General features: G+C 47.4%; 1 protein-coding gene across 1 annotated transcript in view; it reads left to right on the top strand.

Annotated features, from left to right (window-relative positions):
- The window catches only part of LOC133521086 (transmembrane GTPase Marf), a 33,129-nt gene extending 13,951 nt beyond the window's left edge, over positions 1–19,178 (top strand). Inside the window, exons 8-15 of the mRNA XM_061855836.1 lie at positions 49–212; positions 1,793–1,945; positions 3,770–3,977; positions 8,156–8,388; positions 9,095–9,256; positions 10,725–10,921; positions 13,238–13,453; positions 15,131–19,178. Coding sequence (XP_061711820.1) covers positions 49–212; positions 1,793–1,945; positions 3,770–3,977; positions 8,156–8,388; positions 9,095–9,256; positions 10,725–10,921; positions 13,238–13,439 — 1,319 coding nt within the window. The 3' untranslated portion in view covers positions 13,440–13,453; positions 15,131–19,178. The remainder of the gene's footprint in view (positions 1–48; positions 213–1,792; positions 1,946–3,769; positions 3,978–8,155; positions 8,389–9,094; positions 9,257–10,724; positions 10,922–13,237; positions 13,454–15,130) is intronic.
- Positions 19,179–21,208: the final 2,030 nt, after the last annotated feature.

Here is a 21,208-nt window from a genome sequence, read left to right as displayed (position 1 = left end):
GGAATGTACAAGGCGATTGCACAGTAGTATCTTACAATTGTTTTCCAGCGCCCACGCTGGTGGAGGGCCACCAAGTGCGCTACTTCGAGTTCGTGGACTTCGAGCGCAAGTTCGAGGAGTGCATCAGCCAGTCCGCCGTGCGCACCAAGTTCGCGCAGCACTCGCGCAGGGGCAAGAACATCGCCTCCGACGTCATGGCCAAGCTCGACCAGGTACTGTGTGATACTGTACTCTCAGTTCGAGGAGTGCATCAGCCAGTCCGCCGTGCGCACCAAGTTCGCGCAGCACTCGCGCAGGGGCAAGAACATCGCCTCCGACGTCATGGCCAAGCTCGACCAGGTACTGTGTGATACTGTACTCTCAGTTCGAGGAGTGCATCAGCCAGTCCGCCGTGAGCACCAAGTTCGCGCAGCACTCGCGCAGGGGCAAGAACATCGCCTCCGACGTCATGGCCAAGCTCGACCAGGTACTGTGTGATACTGTACTCTCAGTTCGAGGAGTGCATCAGCCAGTCCGCCGTGCGCACCAAGTTCGCGCAGCACTCGCGCAGGGGCAAGAACATCGCCTCCGACGTCATGGCCAAGCTCGACCAGGTACTGTGTGATACTGTACTCTCAGTTCGAGGAGTGCATCAGCCAGTCCGCCGTGCGCACCAAGTTCGCGCAGCACTCGCGCAGGGGCAAGAACATCGCCTCCGACGTCATGGCCAAGCTCGACCAGGTACTGTGTGATACTGTACTCTCAGTTCGAGGAGTGCATCAGCCAGTCCGCCGTGCGCACCAAGTTCGCGCAGCACTCGCGCAGGGGCAAGAACATCGCCTCCGACGTCATGGCCAAGCTCGACCAGGTACTGTGTGATACTGTACTCTCAGTTCGAGGAGTGCATCAGCCAGTCCGCCGTGCGCACCAAGTTCGCGCAGCACTCGCGCAGGGGCAAGAACATCGCCTCCGACGTCATGGCCAAGCTCGACCAGGTACTGTGTGATACTGTACTCTCAGTTCGAGGAGTGCATCAGCCAGTCCGCCGTGCGCACCAAGTTCGCGCAGCACTCGCGCAGGGGCAAGAACATCGCCTCCGACGTCATGGCCAAGCTCGACCAGGTACTGTGTGATACTGTACTCTCAGTTCGAGGAGTGCATCAGCCAGTCCGCCGTGCGCACCAAGTTCGCGCAGCACTCGCGCAGGGGCAAGAACATCGCCTCCGACGTCATGGCCAAGCTCGACCAGGTACTGTGTGATACTGTACTCTCAGTTCGAGGAGTGCATCAGCCAGTCCGCCGTGCGCACCAAGTTCGCGCAGCACTCGCGCAGGGGCAAGAACATCGCCTCCGACGTCATGGCCAAGCTCGACCAGGTACTGTGTGATACTGTACTCTCAGTTCGAGGAGTGCATCAGCCAGTCCGCCGTGCGCACCAAGTTCGCGCAGCACTCGCGCAGGGGCAAGAACATCGCCTCCGACGTCATGGCCAAGCTCGACCAGGTACTGTGTGATACTGTACTCTCAGTTCGAGGAGTGCATCAGCCAGTCCGCCGTGCGCACCAAGTTCGCGCAGCACTCGCGCAGGGGCAAGAACATCGCCTCCGACGTCATGGCCAAGCTCGACCAGGTACTGTGTGATACTGTACTCTCAGTTCGAGGCGTGCAGCATTGGGTTTTAAAAATACAACTGCCGTCTGATCTGATCAATCCACAGGGAAAACTAAGTCTTATTGTATTAATACAGTTGCTTTCTTAACGACAATGTTTTAAAATAAAAAACCAATACTTTTCCAATTGTATATTTTTCCAGGTGTACAACAATGCTACAGAACAGAAATCCGCCAAAGTGGAGAAGCAGCGCATTCTGCACGAACAGCTCAGTTCCATCGAAGAACAACTGACTACTGTCACCCGACAGATGAAGGACAAGATCAACCGCATGGTCGAGAGTGTGGAACACAAGGTAAGACTTTTGTTTACAGAATTGATCACCCGGTGATGGTTGTCGCTGAGGGCGAACCATACATATCCTTCAGCCTGAGGGGCTTAGTGAAGGTTTCCAGGCTAACTCAGGGTATGGAGGATGAGCTGATAGAAAACACAGGTTTCACTTAGCTAAACAGCGTCTTTCGCGCCCTTTATTATTAAATTATTATCAAGAACATTACACTTAACTAGCAAGCTATATATATATATATATATATATATATATATATATATTAAATAGAACCGGCGTCACGTGATCGGCCCGCGGGCCCTGGGTACGACGAGAGAGTTCCCCGGGGAAGGGGGTCAGGAATAAACCTCCGGCTATATACGCGAGAACACGCGCGGCCAGGATAGGTTTAGCGGAATCGACACGCGCGGCCAGGGAAAGCTACGGGGGGAAAGGAAGGAAGAGTCCTGCGGCTATCTACGCGAGAACACGCGCGGCCTATTCAGGACTCGGCCCTACGGGAAGCCCGGGGCGAACGCGAGAACGCGCGCCGCCACACCGGATTGAGCAGCCGTTGTTTCCAGCGCGGGCTCGAAACATCGACTGGCTATCGCTGCTTGGTACGCGCCGCTTATATAGGCGCGCGGCGCCGGTGTCACGCGGCAGGGGTGTGATCGCTGCTCTCTGCCCGCCGCGCGCCGCGCCCCGCCGTTGCCTTGTGACGTAGCCGTGACGTCACAACCCTCACAAGGTTCATTAAGGTTTTAGGTTCACCAACGTAATATAATAAAAGTCCTTTGAACATATTTGGAATCTGTGAAAGTCTACACAACAGGTCTTCACGGGTTTTAAAGTGTCATATTATAGATTTTATGTGACTTTGGTGTTCCATTTTGGAATCTGGATTCTGTAATTAAATAGATAATTTATCAAAGTTATATATATTTATATAAATTTGGAAATTTGGAACCCCAGTTATAATATTTACATTAACAGAATAGAACGTATACAGAAAAAGTTTGTAAAATACCTCTGCTTTAAAATGAAAACTCCTTATAATTCATCCAATTATGAGAATATTTGTAAAAAACATCACCTTATCCCACTACATAAACGTCGACAGATTGCAGATATTACTTATATACTTAATATTTTAAATGGTAACATTGATTGTCCTGAATTGCTCGCTAAGCTCTCCTTCAATACTCCATCTAGGTCTAAAAGATACTTCCCTCCCCTCTCAATTCCTTTTTCATCACGTAATTACAGAAATAATAGCTTTCTACTACGAGCTGGTAAAAGTCTAAATGAACTAACGAAGGAGCGGGATATAGACGTTTTTAATAGCAACATCACAACTATAAGACGGATTCTAACAGACAAATTACTTGAGTGAGCGAGTCGTATGTGTTGGCATATTATTGTATCGATTAACGTATTAAGATTACTAATAAGTTTTGGTTTCTTTGTTCAGTTCAATATTTTAAAATATTAGTGGTAACACGTTGTAAAAAAAAAAATCTAGTGCTAACCACCAATTATCTGTTAACCTGTTGCTACCGGTGGGAACCTATAATTGGCTCTTTGTTATCTATATATATAACTATTGTACAATTTATAGCTGTTGGTTCTCCGAACAATAAATAAATAAATAAATAAATATATATATATATATTTAAGTCCTTATTTGTCTTTCTGTTCCTTATGTTAAAAATTAATAAATGTTAAAAATTGTATTTAGAGCTTTGGTCTAGCAAATTAGGCTCGAGTAATTCGTACTTTCGGGAATAGAAATGTAATTTTTTTTCTGCCTTACACAACTATTCTGTACACAACAATTTTTGGCCCCAGGTGTCCCTGACCCTCAGCCAAGAGATCCGCCGGCTGTCGGCGCTGGTGGACGAGTACGACTCCCCGTTCCGCGCCGAGCGCGCCGCGCTCGACCACTACAAGCGCGCGCTGCACCGCCACGTCGAGGCGGGGCTCGGCTCGCGGCTCAAGAAGCGGCTCAGCCACGACATAGGCCACGAGATGGACGAGGCCCAGAAGGAGATGGCCGGTGAGTGGGACAGTAGATACATCTAGAGCGGGACAGATAACCGCGCCGCGCTCGACCACTACAAGCGCGCGCTGCACCGCCACGTCGAGGCGGGGCTCGGCTCGCGGCTCAAGAAGCGGCTCAGCCACGACATAGGCCACGAGATGGACGAGGCGCAGAAGGAGATGGCCGGTGAGTGGGACAGTAGATACATCTAGAGCGGGACAGATAACCGCGCCGCGCTCGACCACTACAAGCGCGCGCTGCACCGCCACGTCGAGGCGGGGCTCGGCTCGCGGCTCAAGAAGCGGCTCAGCCACGACATAGGCCACGAGATGGACGAGGCGCAGAAGGAGATGGCCGGTGAGTGGGACAGTAGATACATCTAGAGCGGGACAGATAACCGCGCCGCGCTCGACCACTACAAGCGCGCGCTGCACCGCCACGTCGAGGCGGGGCTCGGCTCGCGGCTCAAGAAGCGGCTCAGCCACGACATAGGCCACGAGATGGACGAGGCGCAGAAGGAGATGGCCGGTGAGTGGGACAGTAGATACATCTAGAGCGGGACAGATAACCGCGCCGCGCTCGACCACTACAAGCGCGCGCTGCACCGCCACGTCGAGGCGGGGCTCGGCTCGCGGCTCAAGAAGCGGCTCAGCCACGACATAGGCCACGAGATGGACGAGGCGCAGAAGGAGATGGCCGGTGAGTGGGACAGTAGATACATCTAGAGCGGGACAGATAACCGCGCCGCGCTCGACCACTACAAGCGCGCGCTGCACCGCCACGTCGAGGCGGGGCTCGGCTCGCGGCTCAAGAAGCGGCTCAGCCACGACATAGGCCACGAGATGGACGAGGCGCAGAAGGAGATGGCCGGTGAGTGGGACAGTAGATACATCTAGAGCGGGACAGATAACCGCGCCGCGCTCGACCACTACAAGCGCGCGCTGCACCGCCACGTCGAGGCGGGGCTCGGCTCGCGGCTCAAGAAGCGGCTCAGCCACGACATAGGCCACGAGATGGACGAGGCCCAGAAGGAGATGGCCGGTGAGTGGGACAGTAGATACATCTAGAGCGGGACAGATAACCGCGCCGCGCTCGACCACTACAAGCGCGCGCTGCACCGCCACGTCGAGGCGGGGCTCGGCTCGCGGCTCAAGAAGCGGCTCAGCCACGACATAGGCCACGAGATGGACGAGGCCCAGAAGGAGATGGCCGGTGAGTGGGACAGTAGATACATCTAGAGCGGGACAGATAACCGCGCCGCGCTCGACCACTACAAGCGCGCGCTGCACCGCCACGTCGAGGCGGGGCTCGGCTCGCGGCTCAAGAAGCGGCTCAGCCACGACATAGGCCACGAGATGGACGAGGCGCAGAAGGAGATGGCCGGTGAGTGGGACAGTAGATACATCTAGAGCGGGACAGATAACCGCGCCGCGCTCGACCACTACAAGCGCGCGCTGCACCGCCACGTCGAGGCGGGGCTCGGCTCGCGGCTCAAGAAGCGGCTCAGCCACGACATAGGCCACGAGATGGACGAGGCCCAGAAGGAGATGGCCGGTGAGTGGGACAGTAGATACATCTAGAGCGGGACAGATAACCGCGCCGCGCTCGACCACTACAAGCGCGCGCTGCACCGCCACGTCGAGGCGGGGCTCGGCTCGCGGCTCAAGAAGCGGCTCAGCCACGACATAGGCCACGAGATGGACGAGGCGCAGAAGGAGATGGCCGGTGAGTGGGACAGTAGATACATCTAGAGCGGGACAGATAACCGCGCCGCGCTCGACCACTACAAGCGCGCGCTGCACCGCCACGTCGAGGCGGGGCTCGGCTCGCGGCTCAAGAAGCGGCTCAGCCACGACATAGGCCACAAGATGGACGAGGCCCAGAAGGAGATGGCCGGTGAGTGGGACAGTAGATACATCTAGAGCGGGACAGATAACCGCGCCGCGCTCGACCACTACAAGCGCGCGCTGCACCGCCACGTCGAGGCGGGGCTCGGCTCGCGGCTCAAGAAGCGGCTCAGCCACGACATAGGCCACGAGATGGACGAGGCGCAGAAGGAGATGGCCGGTGAGTGGGACAGTAGATACATCTAGAGCGGGACAGATAACCGCGCCGCGCTCGACCACTACAAGCGCGCGCTGCACCGCCACGTCGAGGCGGGGCTCGGCTCGCGGCTCAAGAAGCGGCTCAGCCACGACATAGGCCACGAGATGGACGAGGCGCAGAAGGAGATGGCCGGTGAGTGGGACAGTAGATACATCTAGAGCGGGACAGATAACCGCGCCGCGCTCGACCACTACAAGCGCGCGCTGCACCGCCACGTCGAGGCGGGGCTCGGCTCGCGGCTCAAGAAGCGGCTCAGCCACGACATAGGCCACGAGATGGACGAGGCGCAGAAGGAGATGGCCGGTGAGTGGGACAGTAGATACATCTAGAGCGGGACAGATAACCGCGCCGCGCTCGACCACTACAAGCGCGCGCTGCACCGCCACGTCGAGGCGGGGCTCGGCTCGCGGCTCAAGAAGCGGCTCAGCCACGACATAGGCCACGAGATGGACGAGGCGCAGAAGGAGATGGCCGGTGAGTGGGACAGTAGATACATCTAGAGCGGGACAGATAACCGCGCCGCGCTCGACCACTACAAGCGCGCGCTGCACCGCCACGTCGAGGCGGGGCACGGCTCGCGGCTCAAGAAGCGGCTCAGCCACGACATAGGCCACGAGATGGACGAGGCGCAGAAGGAGATGGCCGGTGAGTGGGACAGTAGATACATCTAGAGCGGGACAGATAACCGCGCCGCGCTCGACCACTACAAGCGCGCGCTGCACCGCCACGTCGAGGCGGGGCTCGGCTCGCGGCTCAAGAAGCGGCTCAGCCACGACATAGGCCACGAGATGGACGAGGCCCAGAAGGAGATGGCCGGTGAGTGGGACAGTAGATACATCTAGAGCGGGACAGATAACCGCGCCGCGCTCGACCACTACAAGCGCGCGCTGCACCGCCACGTCGAGGCGGGGCTCGGCTCGCGGCTCAAGAAGCGGCTCAGCCACGACATAGGCCACGAGATGGACGAGGCCCAGAAGGAGATGGCCGGTGAGTGGGACAGTAGATACATCTAGAGCGGGACAGATAACCGCGCCGCGCTCGACCACTACAAGCGCGCGCTGCACCGCCACGTCGAGGCGGGGCTCGGCTCGCGGCTCAAGAAGCGGCTCAGCCACGACATAGGCCACGAGATGGACGAGGCGCAGAAGGAGATGGCCGGTGAGTGGGACAGTAGATACATCTAGAGCGGGACAGATAACCGCGCCGCGCTCGACCACTACAAGCGCGCGCTGCACCGCCACGTCGAGGCGGGGCTCGGCTCGCGGCTCAAGAAGCGGCTCAGCCACGACATAGGCCACGAGATGGACGAGGCCCAGAAGGAGATGGCCGGTGAGTGGGACAGTAGATACATCTAGAGCGGGACAGATAACCGCGCCGCGCTCGACCACTACAAGCGCGCGCTGCACCGCCACGTCGAGGCGGGGCTCGGCTCGCGGCTCAAGAAGCGGCTCAGCCACGACATAGGCCACGAGATGGACGAGGCGCAGAAGGAGATGGCCGGTGAGTGGGACAGTAGATACATCTAGAGCGGGACAGATAACCGCGCCGCGCTCGACCACTACAAGCGCGCGCTGCACCGCCACGTCGAGGCGGGGCTCGGCTCGCGGCTCAAGAAGCGGCTCAGCCACGACATAGGCCACGAGATGGACGAGGCGCAGAAGGAGATGGCCGGTGAGTGGGACAGTAGATACATCTAGAGCGGGACAGATAACCGCGCTTACAGATTACAGAAGTACACCTAAAGTGGACATTGCACATTGATTTCCAATTCAAATTGAACCATATCTTTTAGCAAGATAGGCTTTCATATGAAAATAGAAAAAGTGGTCCAAAAGAGAGCATCAAAGCCAAGAAATGTGTGTTTACGCTTAATATACTGACATATGTAATTCTGTAGTTTGGTTTTGCTCTCAATCACACTTTTTCACACGTACTCAATCGTTTTAAGGTACAGTTTCGAGCCAAGCGTCGTAGCGTTTCTGACGCTCTGTTGAATTCTGAGGGCGGCCTCTATTTGTCAATTAGGGATACAAGGTGCTCCCGATGTGCTTTGAAGCACTGATCTAAATTTAAAATTTTAATTCCAGAGCGCATGTACAACATCCTCCCCATACACAAGCGAGCAGCCGCCGCCACCGTGATGCAGCCTCACCAGCAACCCTTCGAAGTGCTCTACCGCCTCAACTGCGACAACCTGTGCGCTGACTTCACCGAGGACCTCAGCTTCCGCTTCTCCTACGGCCTTACCGCCATTATACAGCGCTTCCAGGGCAGGGGACATACTAAAACAGCGCTTAAGAATGCCCCGCAATACACACCGGTGAGTTACACTCGTTACGAGGTATTGTACCACCAAATCCTGTGAGGACTTTACTGGTGACCTCAGATTCATTTTCTACGGTCTCATCGCCATTATACAGCGCTTCCAGGACAAGGGACATACTGAAACAGCGCTCAAGAACGCCCTGCAATACACACCGGTGAGTTACACTCTTCACGAGGTATTGTACTACTACAACCTGTAAGAACTTTACTGGTGACCTCAGATTCTCAGAAAAAAAAAATTATACAGCGCTTCCAGGGCAGAGGACATACTGAAACAGCGCTCAAGAATGCCCCGCAATACACACCGGTGAGTTGGCTAACTACTGGCAACGGAATATTTTATAAGCAGAGATGTTAACATCTTAATATTTTTAATAGGGGGTGCCTATTTTTCACTATAGACAGTCTGAAGGGCTTGACCACTAGGCATCCCAGACTCGATCGATAGCGAGGCAGTCGATAAACAAAAAGCTTAAAACTCAATTCAAAACAGTCAACCTCTTACTACATATTTATTTTGTCTGTCACGATATAGATCCATACCGATTTAATTACGCTGAAGTCTCTTTACACAAACAAGCACCATCATAATTTTCCTATCTTTGTCCCGACTTATTTACGACAGCGACTGCCCTCTGACCTTTTAACCCAACGGGGAAACTAGGTACTATCAACATTACAGATTCGCATTTTATCTGCAGATTCCAGCGACGATTACACCGGCACCCAACTCCATGGAGCTGACGCGGCCCAGCGGCGTCATCGGGCCCTTCAGCGCCGAGGAGTGGAGCCTCGTGTCCAAGTTCGCTCTCGGCGCGCTCACCTCGCAGGGCACCATGGGCGGCCTGCTGCTGTCCGGCCTGGTAATGTACAACACACACCTGCACCGAGGAGTGGAGCCTCGTGTCCAACTTCGCTCTCGGCGCGCTCACCTCGCAGGGCACCATGGGCGGCCTGCTGCTGTCCGGCCTGGTAATGTACAACACACACCTGCACCGAGGAGTGGAGCCTCGTGTCCAAGTTCGCTCTCGGCGCGCTCACCTCGCAGGGCACCATGGGCGGCCTGCTGCTGTCCGGCCTGGTAATGTACAACACACACCTGCACCGAGGAGTGGAGCCTCGTGTCCAAGTTCGCTCTCGGCGCGCTCACCTCGCAGGGCACCATGGGCGGCCTGCTGCTGTCCGGCCTGGTAATGTACAACACACACCTGCACCGAGGAGTGGAGCCTCGTGTCCAACTTCGCTCTCGGCGCGCTCACCTCGCAGGGCACCATGGGCGGCCTGCTGCTGTCCGGCCTGGTAATGTACAACACACACCTGCACCGAGGAGTGGAGCCTCGTGTCCAAGTTCGCTCTCGGCGCGCTCACCTCGCAGGGCACCATGGGCGGCCTGCTGCTGTCCGGCCTGGTAATGTACAACACACACCTGCACCGAGGAGTGGAGCCTCGTGTCCAAGTTCGCTCTCGGCGCGCTCACCTCGCAGGGCACCATGGGCGGCCTGCTGCTGTCCGGCCTGGTAATGTACAACACACACCTGCACCGAGGAGTGGAGCCTCGTGTCCAAGTTCGCTCTCGGCGCGCTCACCTCGCAGGGCACCATGGGCGGCCTGCTGCTGTCCGGCCTGGTAATGTACAACACACACCTGCACCGAGGAGTGGAGCCTCGTGTCCAAGTTCGCTCTCGGCGCGCTCACCTCGCAGGGCACCATGGGCGGCCTGCTGCTGTCCGGCCTGGTAATGTACAACACACACCTGCACCGAGGAGTGGAGCCTCGTGTCCAAGTTCGCTCTCGGCGCGCTCACCTCGCAGGGCACCATGGGCGGCCTGCTGCTGTCCGGCCTGGTAATGTACAACACACACCTGCACCGAGGAGTGGAGCCTCGTGTCCAAGTTCGCTCTCGGCGCGCTCACCTCGCAGGGCACCATGGGCGGCCTGCTGCTGTCCGGCCTGGTAATGTACAACACACACCTGCACCGAGGAGTGGAGCCTCGTGTCCAAGTTCGCTCTCGGCGCGCTCACCTCGCAGGGCACCATGGGCGGCCTGCTGCTGTCCGGCCTGGTAATGTACAACACACACCTGCACCGAGGAGTGGAGCCTCGTGTCCAAGTTCGCTCTCGGCGCGCTCACCTCGCAGGGCACCATGGGCGGCCTGCTGCTGTCCGGCCTGGTAATGTACAACACACACCTGCATCACAAGTATGATTAATTTGTTCTTGACTCCTCTCCTATATGGTTATAGCGTCCTATCCCACCCGAACAGCGGTCCAGCAGTATATATTTATTTTCATAAATATAATTATCGTAGTTTAAATTCTCCGCTTTTTCAGCTGCTCAAGACAGTCGGCTGGCGCATCGTAGCTGTAACCGGGGCCGTTTACGGCGCCCTCTATCTCTACGAGCGGCTCACATGGACGGCTAAGGCTCAGGAGAGACTGTTCAAGAAGCAGTACGTGACGCACGCCAGCAACAAGCTGCGGCTCATCGTCGACCTCACCTCCGCCAACTGCAGCCACCAAGTGCAGCAGTGAGTAAAATACTGCCTTCGATTGATACTTCGAACAATCTCCGTCCCTCACATATAAGCAATATTTAGAGAATGCAATTTTTAGAAAATACTATAATCTGGGCTTGATAGGGTGTATGACTGACCAGTCAAATCAGCTTCTTTTTTCGAAGTTTCTAACTCTTAACAAAGACACATATGACGTCACGATAAAGTTACCACTCCGAAAAGCACTATTATTTATATTAGTATTTGAATTGTATCGAGCCGCACCCAATCATAACATCGAAATATCAATTGATGTGTAATTAGAATAATTAGCTATAATTTCGATTTAACCCGTAATTAAATTTTTTCGCAGTAGAACTGACACAAGAGAACATCATGTTCTCGTTTGATTGTATTATTTTAGTTTTGGACACTTAGAGACCTTATACACCTCTAAGATTTTATTTTATTTTAAATTTTATTTTATTTTAAATTTCATTTTATTTTAATACCTATTTTAATGATTTGGACACTTAGAGACCTGTACATCTCTAAGTCAATTTAAATTTATAATTTAGTTTTATAGGTAGGCACTCCTTATGAATAATATGTAGTCGCGTATATGTGGCGCTATGCCGTCTTTAATGTAACTTACAAGCACAAATGTTGTATCTCACAATTTTTTTATTATATTTATATTAATACAACCCGGCAGCTTGAACATGTCATGCTCGCTTAAAAGTCTTTACTTACGGTGGCGTCGTTGATCGGGTCGCCACTTTCCCGAATGAAGGTTTTTTTTTTTTTTTTAAGGTTTGTTGTGTCATTTGAAGGCATAGGGCCCTCGCTAGGGATACGGGCGACCCTGTGCCCGAGGTGACATTTGTGAGAGGCTTTAGTGAATTATGCGATGCCGGGCCCGGCATCACCATCAGACGAAAAGCAATGGTGATGCTCAGTTTAGAGGCCCGGCGTTGTGTTTGTGGTTTAGCTATAAATGGACCCATGGTCCCCGCATTGACTACGGGCGGCCATGGGCCCGGGTTGAGATTTGTGAAGTTGATTTTTAAGTAGGGGGTTTAATTTTTAAGAAGGGGGGTTGATTTGAGTTTTTTTAGTTGAGAGTTGTTTAATTGCGTTTAAGATAGAGGTTTGATTTTTAAGATGGGGGGTTTTATTTGAGAAGTTTTGGTTGAGTATACGAGTTGGGACCGCAGTAGGTGTTATTTCAATACTCAACGGACGCTGCTGCCCATCCGTCGGTTTTCCCTTAGTCGCCTTTTACGACACCCACGGGACGAGATGGGGTGGTGCTATTCTAAACGCCGGCACCACACGGCGCCCGAATGAAGGTTGAGGGAGGCGATGGCTGAGATACACGTCATACTCGTGAACGGGTGCTGTTTGTGGAGACCGGTCTGTTTAAGCTTACACGGGGTACAGGTTATGTTAAAGTATGTAACTTTACTTTTGAGTGACATTAACGTGAGACACTTCATTCGGTTCTTGTCTGTTTTAATTTTTTTGTCTTTTAATTATTTATATAAGAATTCAAGCCTTGGCGACCCTCTACATCTCTAAGGATAATTTAATATATATTTTTATATTTTATCTCTGACACTTAGAGACTTATACATCTCTAAAGAATTTTAGTATTTTATGGTTTTATTTTTTTATCATAGTTTTTTTTTGTGTAATTTGACATTTAGAGACAGTATACATCTCTAATAAAGTATTTATTATTTCATAGATTCGATATTTGTAACTGTTTTTTTTTATTTATTTATTGTTTGTAAAAATGGACATGTAAAAGTGCCCCTGTGGCCTATTTGCTGAATAAATGTTTGATATTTGATATTTATTTGATATTCGTAATTTTACATTGATTCTTGCGGAGACTAAGATAAAACGTGAAGCTAGTAAAAGCTTTTTAACACGCTTTTATTAGGTCTACCTGTATGTAACTAGCTATGTAATGGAATCTAAGGTAACTAATTTAACTATATTTCAAGGATCGTAGCGTCATGAAAATTGGGAGCTGTATGTAGTTCTGATGACAATACAATAATATGGTACTGTCGAACTGATCTGATGATGGAGCCGGAAGATATGAACTGGAACTTCATAACGGATCATTGTATCATAACTGTGTTTGGATTTGTTAGAAAAGTCTTGTAATGAACTTTGACCACGATTAGGTTTCAAGGTCTGATGATGAAGTCGGGAGATAGGCACTGGCATTCCACGATGGAATATCGTTTCATAAGCGTGTTTTTCTAGTGTTTTTTAAAACTATTAATTTATTGTGTGGTACGTTTAGATACTACATGTCTGTATGTTTCGTTTCAGGGAACTATCCACAATGTTCGCCCGCCTGTGCCGCCTCATCGACGAGGCGACCACCGAAATGGACGAGGAGCTCGGCGAGGTCCGCGAGGCCATCAAGATGCTCGAGGACGCCTCCACCTCGGCCAAGAAGCTGCGCAACAAGGCCAACTACCTGGGCCACGAGCTGGAACTCTTCGACGACGCGTTCCTCGCACACAACTGAGTGACACTGCTGTGGTAGGTTTGTTTTCAATAGCTAGGGCGCCTTGCCGAGGCCGACGACGAGTGAAGCGAGGTGCGGGGAGCAATCAAGGTGCTTCAGCTAAAAACAAGGCCATCTACCTGGGGCACGAGCTGGAACTCTTCGACGACGCGTTCCTCGCACACAACTGAATCTTTAGCAGGTAGAAGAACAAATACCTAGGGACTCCGTTCACACTAAAGGAGGCAGTTAGCAACCTGAGGACACTGCTAGGTTTCGTGGTTAGAGTGGTGGTACCTCGTTTTCACGCAAAATAGGCACAATGGTTGTCGATTTGCGGAAAATGCCCAGCATAACTAACACAACTGAGTGACAACGCTCTGGTGAGTGAAGTATGTTCCATACAGTGCATGTAACGTACGGCTGATCCCATCATCATAAGGTCAGGATCTGGATGGCATCCTGGAAGAATCGAGAGATCTCTTCAACTATTATTATCACACAAATTAGGGTGATAAAAAATAGTACTGAAAAAAAAAATTTTTTAGCTCACGTCTAGAAAATGATCTATGACATTAAAAAACACAAGATTTTTTAAAATTAAGTCTCAAATTAATGACTAATTATTATTTTAGTAGGTAGGATGAAATTATGTGGTAAATACAATCTCATTGTGATCACGCAACAAGGCTACACGTGCATATATAATATTGCAGTATTTACTGTACGCGTAGTCCAGTGTATTGACGGATATCAATATTTGTCACAAACTGCGATCCGGAATCCAGAAATTTAGATTTCCGTGATAAATATTGTGATCCGTCAATATACTAGACTAGACAATATTTGATAAAAATCAGTAGATCACAGTATTTGTACGTCTACCCTTCGCCTGATTTGTGCGTATTCTTTTTAGTAACTCGTGCATTTTCTCACGGAAAGCGACAATTTGTGAACATGGCACTGCTCAAAAAAAAGCCATACTGTTTTCAGAAGTCTTTTTGTTAAAGGTTGTTTGATAGAGATAGAAGAAAAATTGAAAAATTCAATGCGTCACTCGCCACACATTCCACAATTTTGTCCTTTCCAAGCAAAAAGTCCCACTTTGTCGCTTGCCATAAGGACCCTTTGACAGGTTCGCAGGATCTCGTCCTTATGTTAAGCGACAAAGTGGGACCTTTGACTAGATTTCGACACAATTAATCAATTAATTAGTCCGAGAGTCCAGTACGGCTAAGATGGCCGGCTCTTTATCATTTGTCAGCATGCCTGTCACGTTCTAACAAGTATGTAAGTGCGAAAGTAACGGGCAAAGAGAGGTATGGGCATTGTGAATATCATCTCGCTTTGTGTGGTAGGGCACAGCACAGCGGATGTCATTCCAGATCTAGAGCAGAGCCCAACTGGGGAAGTACCTCCACCTTACAGAAAACAGCAGCCAAACACTAGATCCTACTCATAGTGTTGTGTTCCTGCCGGTGAGTAAGGTTGCCAGAGCTCAGCGAGGGGGGGAGGGTTAGGGTCGGCAACGCGCATGTAACTCCTCTGGAGTTGCAGGCGTACATAGGAGACTGCTTACCATCAGGCAGGCCGTATGTTTGTTTGCCACCGGCGTAGTATAAAACATTTTTAGTGAAAAGCGATAAAAATGGAACCATGCCACTGCAGTTCATACCTTTGAAATTTTTAAGTGTCAAATATTTTTCCCACAGGTCTGGAATGCAGCTGACAGTGATCGCCGCCAAGCGGCGTCGCGCCGAAGGTAAACGTACGTTATGTTCAGTGTATAGTCTAGCGAATATACCTCTATGTACATTACATTACCTACGACTTGTTGTTTTCACACGTTATTTATTAACTTGTTTTAAAGCGATCGAATTACGCGAAGGCTAACTTCTCGGGAACCGTTGAATTTGACATTGTGCTCGCTTGAATGAATTTATGTTAGGTTTATTGTGATTTTAGTTTGTTTGCCTTCAACGCCGCGGTGCTACATCTGTACATACGAATAGAGAAGCTCTCGAACGTTTAGTTTCAGTAAAACAAATTGTTATTGTAATTTTAGGAAATTCTAACAAGACAATCTTATGAAGTACATTTACGCTGCTTGTGTTATCTGTCTGTATGTTACGTATTTATTAGTGTATAGTTATCGCTTAACTCCTACGTTCTGTAAACGCACGACGTAATTCGTGCTAGAGATTATACGAATTAGTTACCTAACATTGAACTATTACTACGTATAGAGAACCGGCACAGAGAACTAGTGTTATGCGCAATGAGTTTTAGTTTTGACAACAAAACACAGAAGCGGAGCGTAAATCTCGCGAACTAAACGCGTAAACGCCATGATTTTTTACGGTGCTTACGACGTTTTGGTTGCGACTACGAAATCCATTGTGTGGTATTGCTTCTCTATAATAATAATAAGTCAATGTTACCTAAAGGAACTGTAGGACCGGTACTTTGGCAATGCGTTCGCCTGAAGTATTGATTACCTGTGATACAACTTTATATGGCTTTTTACTTTTTTGCGTCTTCACTACACGATTGCAGTGTGCGAGTTTTTGATAACTGGTACTGCACCATATCTGTTTTACTCCTAATGAAATTGATAATCAAGTAATGTTATGGATGACTCACGCTACTGGGCCGAGGGACATAGCGCTCAAAGCATTCATTCAGAAATATGGATATACCCCATGGCAAACATGATGGAAATTTAGCGTGAGTTATTCTTATTTATACACGAACTTTATTGTATATTCAAAAAATGCAATCACACCAACGAAAAAGACAATGTCCATGTCACAATCGCTTTAATTGCTGAAATTTTAACTTTATTTTCGTGCACAAAACTTCTTTTTTACGACACTATAGAATTTTCATGTAATTAGTACGATTGTGTCCTGGACAAAGACGCTGGGTCCAAATAGATCAATGTCATATCTAATTTGAAAGTAGGTTTCTAGTGTTGACCGACGCAACCCCGACGACGACTAAGGGTGTTTAAAATTGGATATATTTTCTCTTACATAGAAAAAAGTAGATGAATCAGATTGCTTTATAATGGATTAAACAGCAAAATAAAAACACGCTTGCCTCATCCAACATGATATTTTTAAAAGTAATTAATAAATTTGTTAAATATAAAAAAGTGGCGCCATCGTTTGGACTGATTGCATCACAACTTTTAGACGATGCCCGGTAAGATGGCGCCACTTTTGATATTTAACAAATTTAACACATATCAGTGAAAGAATAAGGATCAAAATCAAATGGCGTTCTAAAAATTTTAATCATGTGTCGAAAGATAGCAGTAAATTTACTGTGGCTCCAAAGTTTTATTTGACAATCGACCTCTATTTCAAATTGTCTTTGGTAATGTACTTGTCCTCCTATTAGTGAAAGCGATTTGTTTGGACTTACCGTCTGTTGTCTGGCGCTATATTTCCAAGTACACAAATTTCAGCATTTAAACAACCGAACGCAAAGTCAACGTTGATTTGTTGAACTATTTTAGATTATTTATTCACCCGTATCTCGGCGACATTCGCTGGTATATCCCTTTGAAGGAGTCATTAGAGAGTGGCTAGTATGTGGGCGGTTTAGAAATCTAGTATTTCTCGAAGTATAGCCTCGATAACGCCTCCGTGTGGATAACCAAACTGGCTGCAAGACTTTGTAAGAAGCAAGTGCCGTTATGAAAAAACTTTTCGAGGCCGTGTCAAAAACAAAAACTGTCAGTCGGACGCCATGTCACCGAAGTGTCCAAACTGAAATGGATTAATCCGTCTTCGGCGTTGAAACTACGGTGCGGATATTATTATTATTATTTTTTTAAATTTATATCCGTAATTGGCGTCAAAAAGGTTAAGTTATCAATATGGATGCAAAAATATATCGCCTTGAGATCCCAATCGCGAGGCATGAAATAAATATTTTCTCGCCCACCTACTAGCCGTCTTACACACGAGTACCATCGTCAACACAATTACTGTTCGTACACCTTATTGCAACGAAATAAGGTTTATTTGCGGTTAGTTGTTGATGTTAGTACGTCTCATGGTTGGGACTCAATTCTCAGTACCATCAATTGAAAGTTTTCTTAGGTCAATTGTAAAAAAGTATGTTCGTAGCTGAAATAAGTTGGTTGATTTTTTTATAGTTAATTAAATAACCGTTAAAATTGCTGAAGTACATAATCTTGATATTGTGGTAACTTATTTGTACTTTTATCAGTAGATGAGCTCTAGTCGCAGAGCTATTCCGGAATGAATAATCAGAAAAAATATGGTATTGAGAAAAGAGTCCTGGGGCCCATTTCTCTAACGGTATCAGTCTAATATTATTAGTGTGTTGCCATGGTAACCCATACGACTTGCAAGTACGTGGATTAATAATATTAGTCTAATACCATTCGAGAAATGGGCCCCTGAGGGCCTACCGCGAACCACGTTCGACGTGTTGCCTCCCTGTCACACTTACGTACGAATTTACTAGTGCGCCAGACAGGCAGCACGTCGAACGTAGTTCGCGGTAGGCCCTCAGTTCTCATTAGTTAGGAGTGGGACGTGGTCCCTAAAATTTGCCACTAGTTTTGGCTTGACATCATGTATGGAACCTGCGGTATAAACGAAAAATTACATGTCGTCAAATGTAAAAATATAGCTGTCAAATACCTTCTAAATATGCTCCGTTCTTATACCGCTGTAATAAGATCGCCGTTATTTACGAATGTTGATTATTTCCATATTTTTATACTAGGCTGTACAGTGCATCGCATGTTCAAGCGGTCAATTTATTAAAAAAGTTAACTTTAACCGAAAATTCTCCACTTGATCCTAAAATTAAAGAGACTGTAATAGAGGTGGCTTGTCAAAGAAAACTTTGTAGCCACAATAAATTTACTGCCATCTTTAGACACATGATTAAAGCTTTTAGAACGCCAGTTGACTTTGATCCTCATTCTTTCACTGATATGTGTTAAATTAGTTAAATATCAAAAAGTGGCGCCATCTTACCGGACATAACCCAAAGGTTGTGGCGCCATCTCTCGAAACGATGCCGCCATACCTTTGGCCTTTGATCTAGTAGATGGCGCCGCTTTTTGATTTTTAACACATTCACTGCCGGCAACCCACCTGGTGGGCGCTCGTGAACTTTGTTCAGATGCCGGACAACCCGCTGGTCGGGTTGTTTTGTACGCAGCTATAGACCACCGGTTTCTGGGGTAGTGCGCCGTTTTTTGTCTGGCAGTGAATGTGTTAACAAATTAACATATCAGTGAAAGGATAAGGATCAAAGTCAAATGGCGTTCAAAAAGTTTTAATCATGTGTCTAAAGATAACAGTAAATTTACTGTGGCTACAAAGTTTTCATTGATTATCCACCTCTATTTCAAATTTTCTTTGCCTAAAATTGACGCTACAGTTTAAACCTATGTTTTAAGTGTTGAAATTAATTTAGTCCTAAATGGATTGCATCATTAATACACCATTTTTAAAGGAATGAAATAATTTTAAGATATGTACTTTGCACATTCAGCGATAGAAAGGTATTGTTTTATGCATGTACTTGACCGCTTCGAACATCCGATCCCGAATTGTAAAATAATGAATTTGACATGTTGATTTCGACAATACATGCATGGGAGCCATGTGACCGTTTGATATTTACATTTTGTTGTCCACTGTAATTAGTCGTCATAATTAGGTGAATTTTCTTATGTAAATAATAAAGGATTCCTTTATATAAAAATATTGTTTTATTCATAGTTAAATATTTAAAAATAACGTACAATTCTTGAGATCCTGATTTATAAACAATTGAAAACTTAACAAATATAAAGTAATTCAAATACACAACATCATTTACAGTACATATGGTGCTACTTTTCCGCACAAGTGCGTAAATTAGCACAAGTAACTATGCTATGTCACATGTGTACTGTAAAACGTTGTACGATACATGTGCGAATAGGTAATTCGCAGCTCGTGTCGATTTAAAACACTCCCTTCGGTCGTGTTTTAATTTATCGCCACTCATTACGAATTTCCTATTTTTCGCACTTGTATCGTAAATAACTTACTCTGGGTGCACCTAGACGAATGCGCCGATATTTATGCATGTAATCGGTCCGCGAGCACTTTGTAAAAAGGCGCGTTTGCCCGTTCTACACATTCTATACTTTCTCGTGACGCACCTTAATACAGAAAATTTGCTTTGGTCTCGGACCGTGTAGAACGCAAAATTACTAGTGTAATATTTTGCCTATATCCCTTTTAGTCTACATCGCAAACGGTCTAAAACACAAAATGACCACTTATAGGTAGGTTAGGTTAGTTAGTTATCTTTTAATGGCCGAAGGCCAAACCGCACAGAAATAGGAGCCCCGCGGTAGCGGGGCTTCGTCGACGTCGATAACGTAAAGGTAAATCGACGATACGTAGATAAATAAAGGTCTAAATGATTGTAGTCATTTTGTGTTCTAGACCGTTTGCGATGTAGACTAAAAGGGATATAGGCACGATATTACACTAGTTATTTTGTGTTCTAGACAGTCCGAGACCAACCCGAAAATTTTACTTAATTAATTTTAAAATTTCTTGCCTTAACAAGTTTTAATAACAAATATTGGATTTGCATGGCACATTGATTTAAGAAAACCTTTGCTTGCGTTAGAACAACAAGAAACATATGTAAAAAAATATAAATAAAAAATAATTAAATAAATAATATACAGGGCGGAAAAATCGAATGCCACATGGATGGCAACTACCTTAAATATTGTAAATAGCACATTTTGTGTAAGGGAGACTTTCCTTTGTTTTTAAAAACAATAAATACTGCATTTAAGGATTTATGAAAAATCACTTGCCTCAGTCGGGACTCGAACCGGTCAAATGTTACATGTTATTAATTTTTTGCATTAACAAAGTACGCTTCTAATAAATCGAACTGTTCTTGATAATCGTCAGCCATTTATAATGTAAAAGCACTTGCAAGTCACAATTTCAATTTATCTACGTAAAATAGTAGCTCTAATATTTGAAAATGGAATAAACACAATTCGAAAAAAAAGAAAAGAATGCGTTCAACAAGTCAATGCCCGACTTGTTGAACGTTTTTGTTTTAAATTAAAAAGATTGCACTTAAAAAACTAAAACGGTTCGTTAAAATGTTCCATTTTTAAAAATTTACCTATCCTAGCCAAAGAGCATATAATCACTACGTTTTAAGAGACGGGACTTCCATACTAGCGAATGGAATCGGTTAGTTTCGCAAATTATTGCCAAAATATACGACAAAGAACTGTCAAAGAACCATAGTACCAACATAAGCGATTTAAATAGTGTAGTACGCTACACGCTTGCGATTCTTATCGATATCGATAAAATGGGGAGGGTTGAAACATAGGCTCCTGTCTACAAATTTTGTACTCGAAATCAGGTTAGCATCGAGTCCACATTTAAGTTGACTAATATCTGGTCGGGCTTAATGTGGACCCGAATTATTTTAATACAGTTTTTAAGTCGTGTTTTTTTATTTTTATTTAAAGCTTTATTTTCAAAATGATCTGCACATACATGTTTCAATAAATGTAACTTTTCTATGGGAAGATGTATCAGGTCTTCGTTCCCAACAAATTTGACCCACTGCCTGCATCTGAAAACATACAGCCTTGGACAAACATGACTTTATTTACAGTTTATATTCCAATTGTTTGCTAATGGGATGATCAACTGATTATTTAGCGCTAATATGCATCTATAAATCATGTTTTTCGG

The sequence above is a fragment of the Cydia pomonella genome, chromosome 9 (assembly GCF_033807575.1).
Source record: "Cydia pomonella isolate Wapato2018A chromosome 9, ilCydPomo1, whole genome shotgun sequence".
NCBI lineage: Eukaryota > Metazoa > Arthropoda > Insecta > Lepidoptera > Tortricidae > Cydia > Cydia pomonella.
Note: the sequence above shows the minus strand (reverse complement) of the source record. Positions and strands in the feature narration are given on the sequence as shown.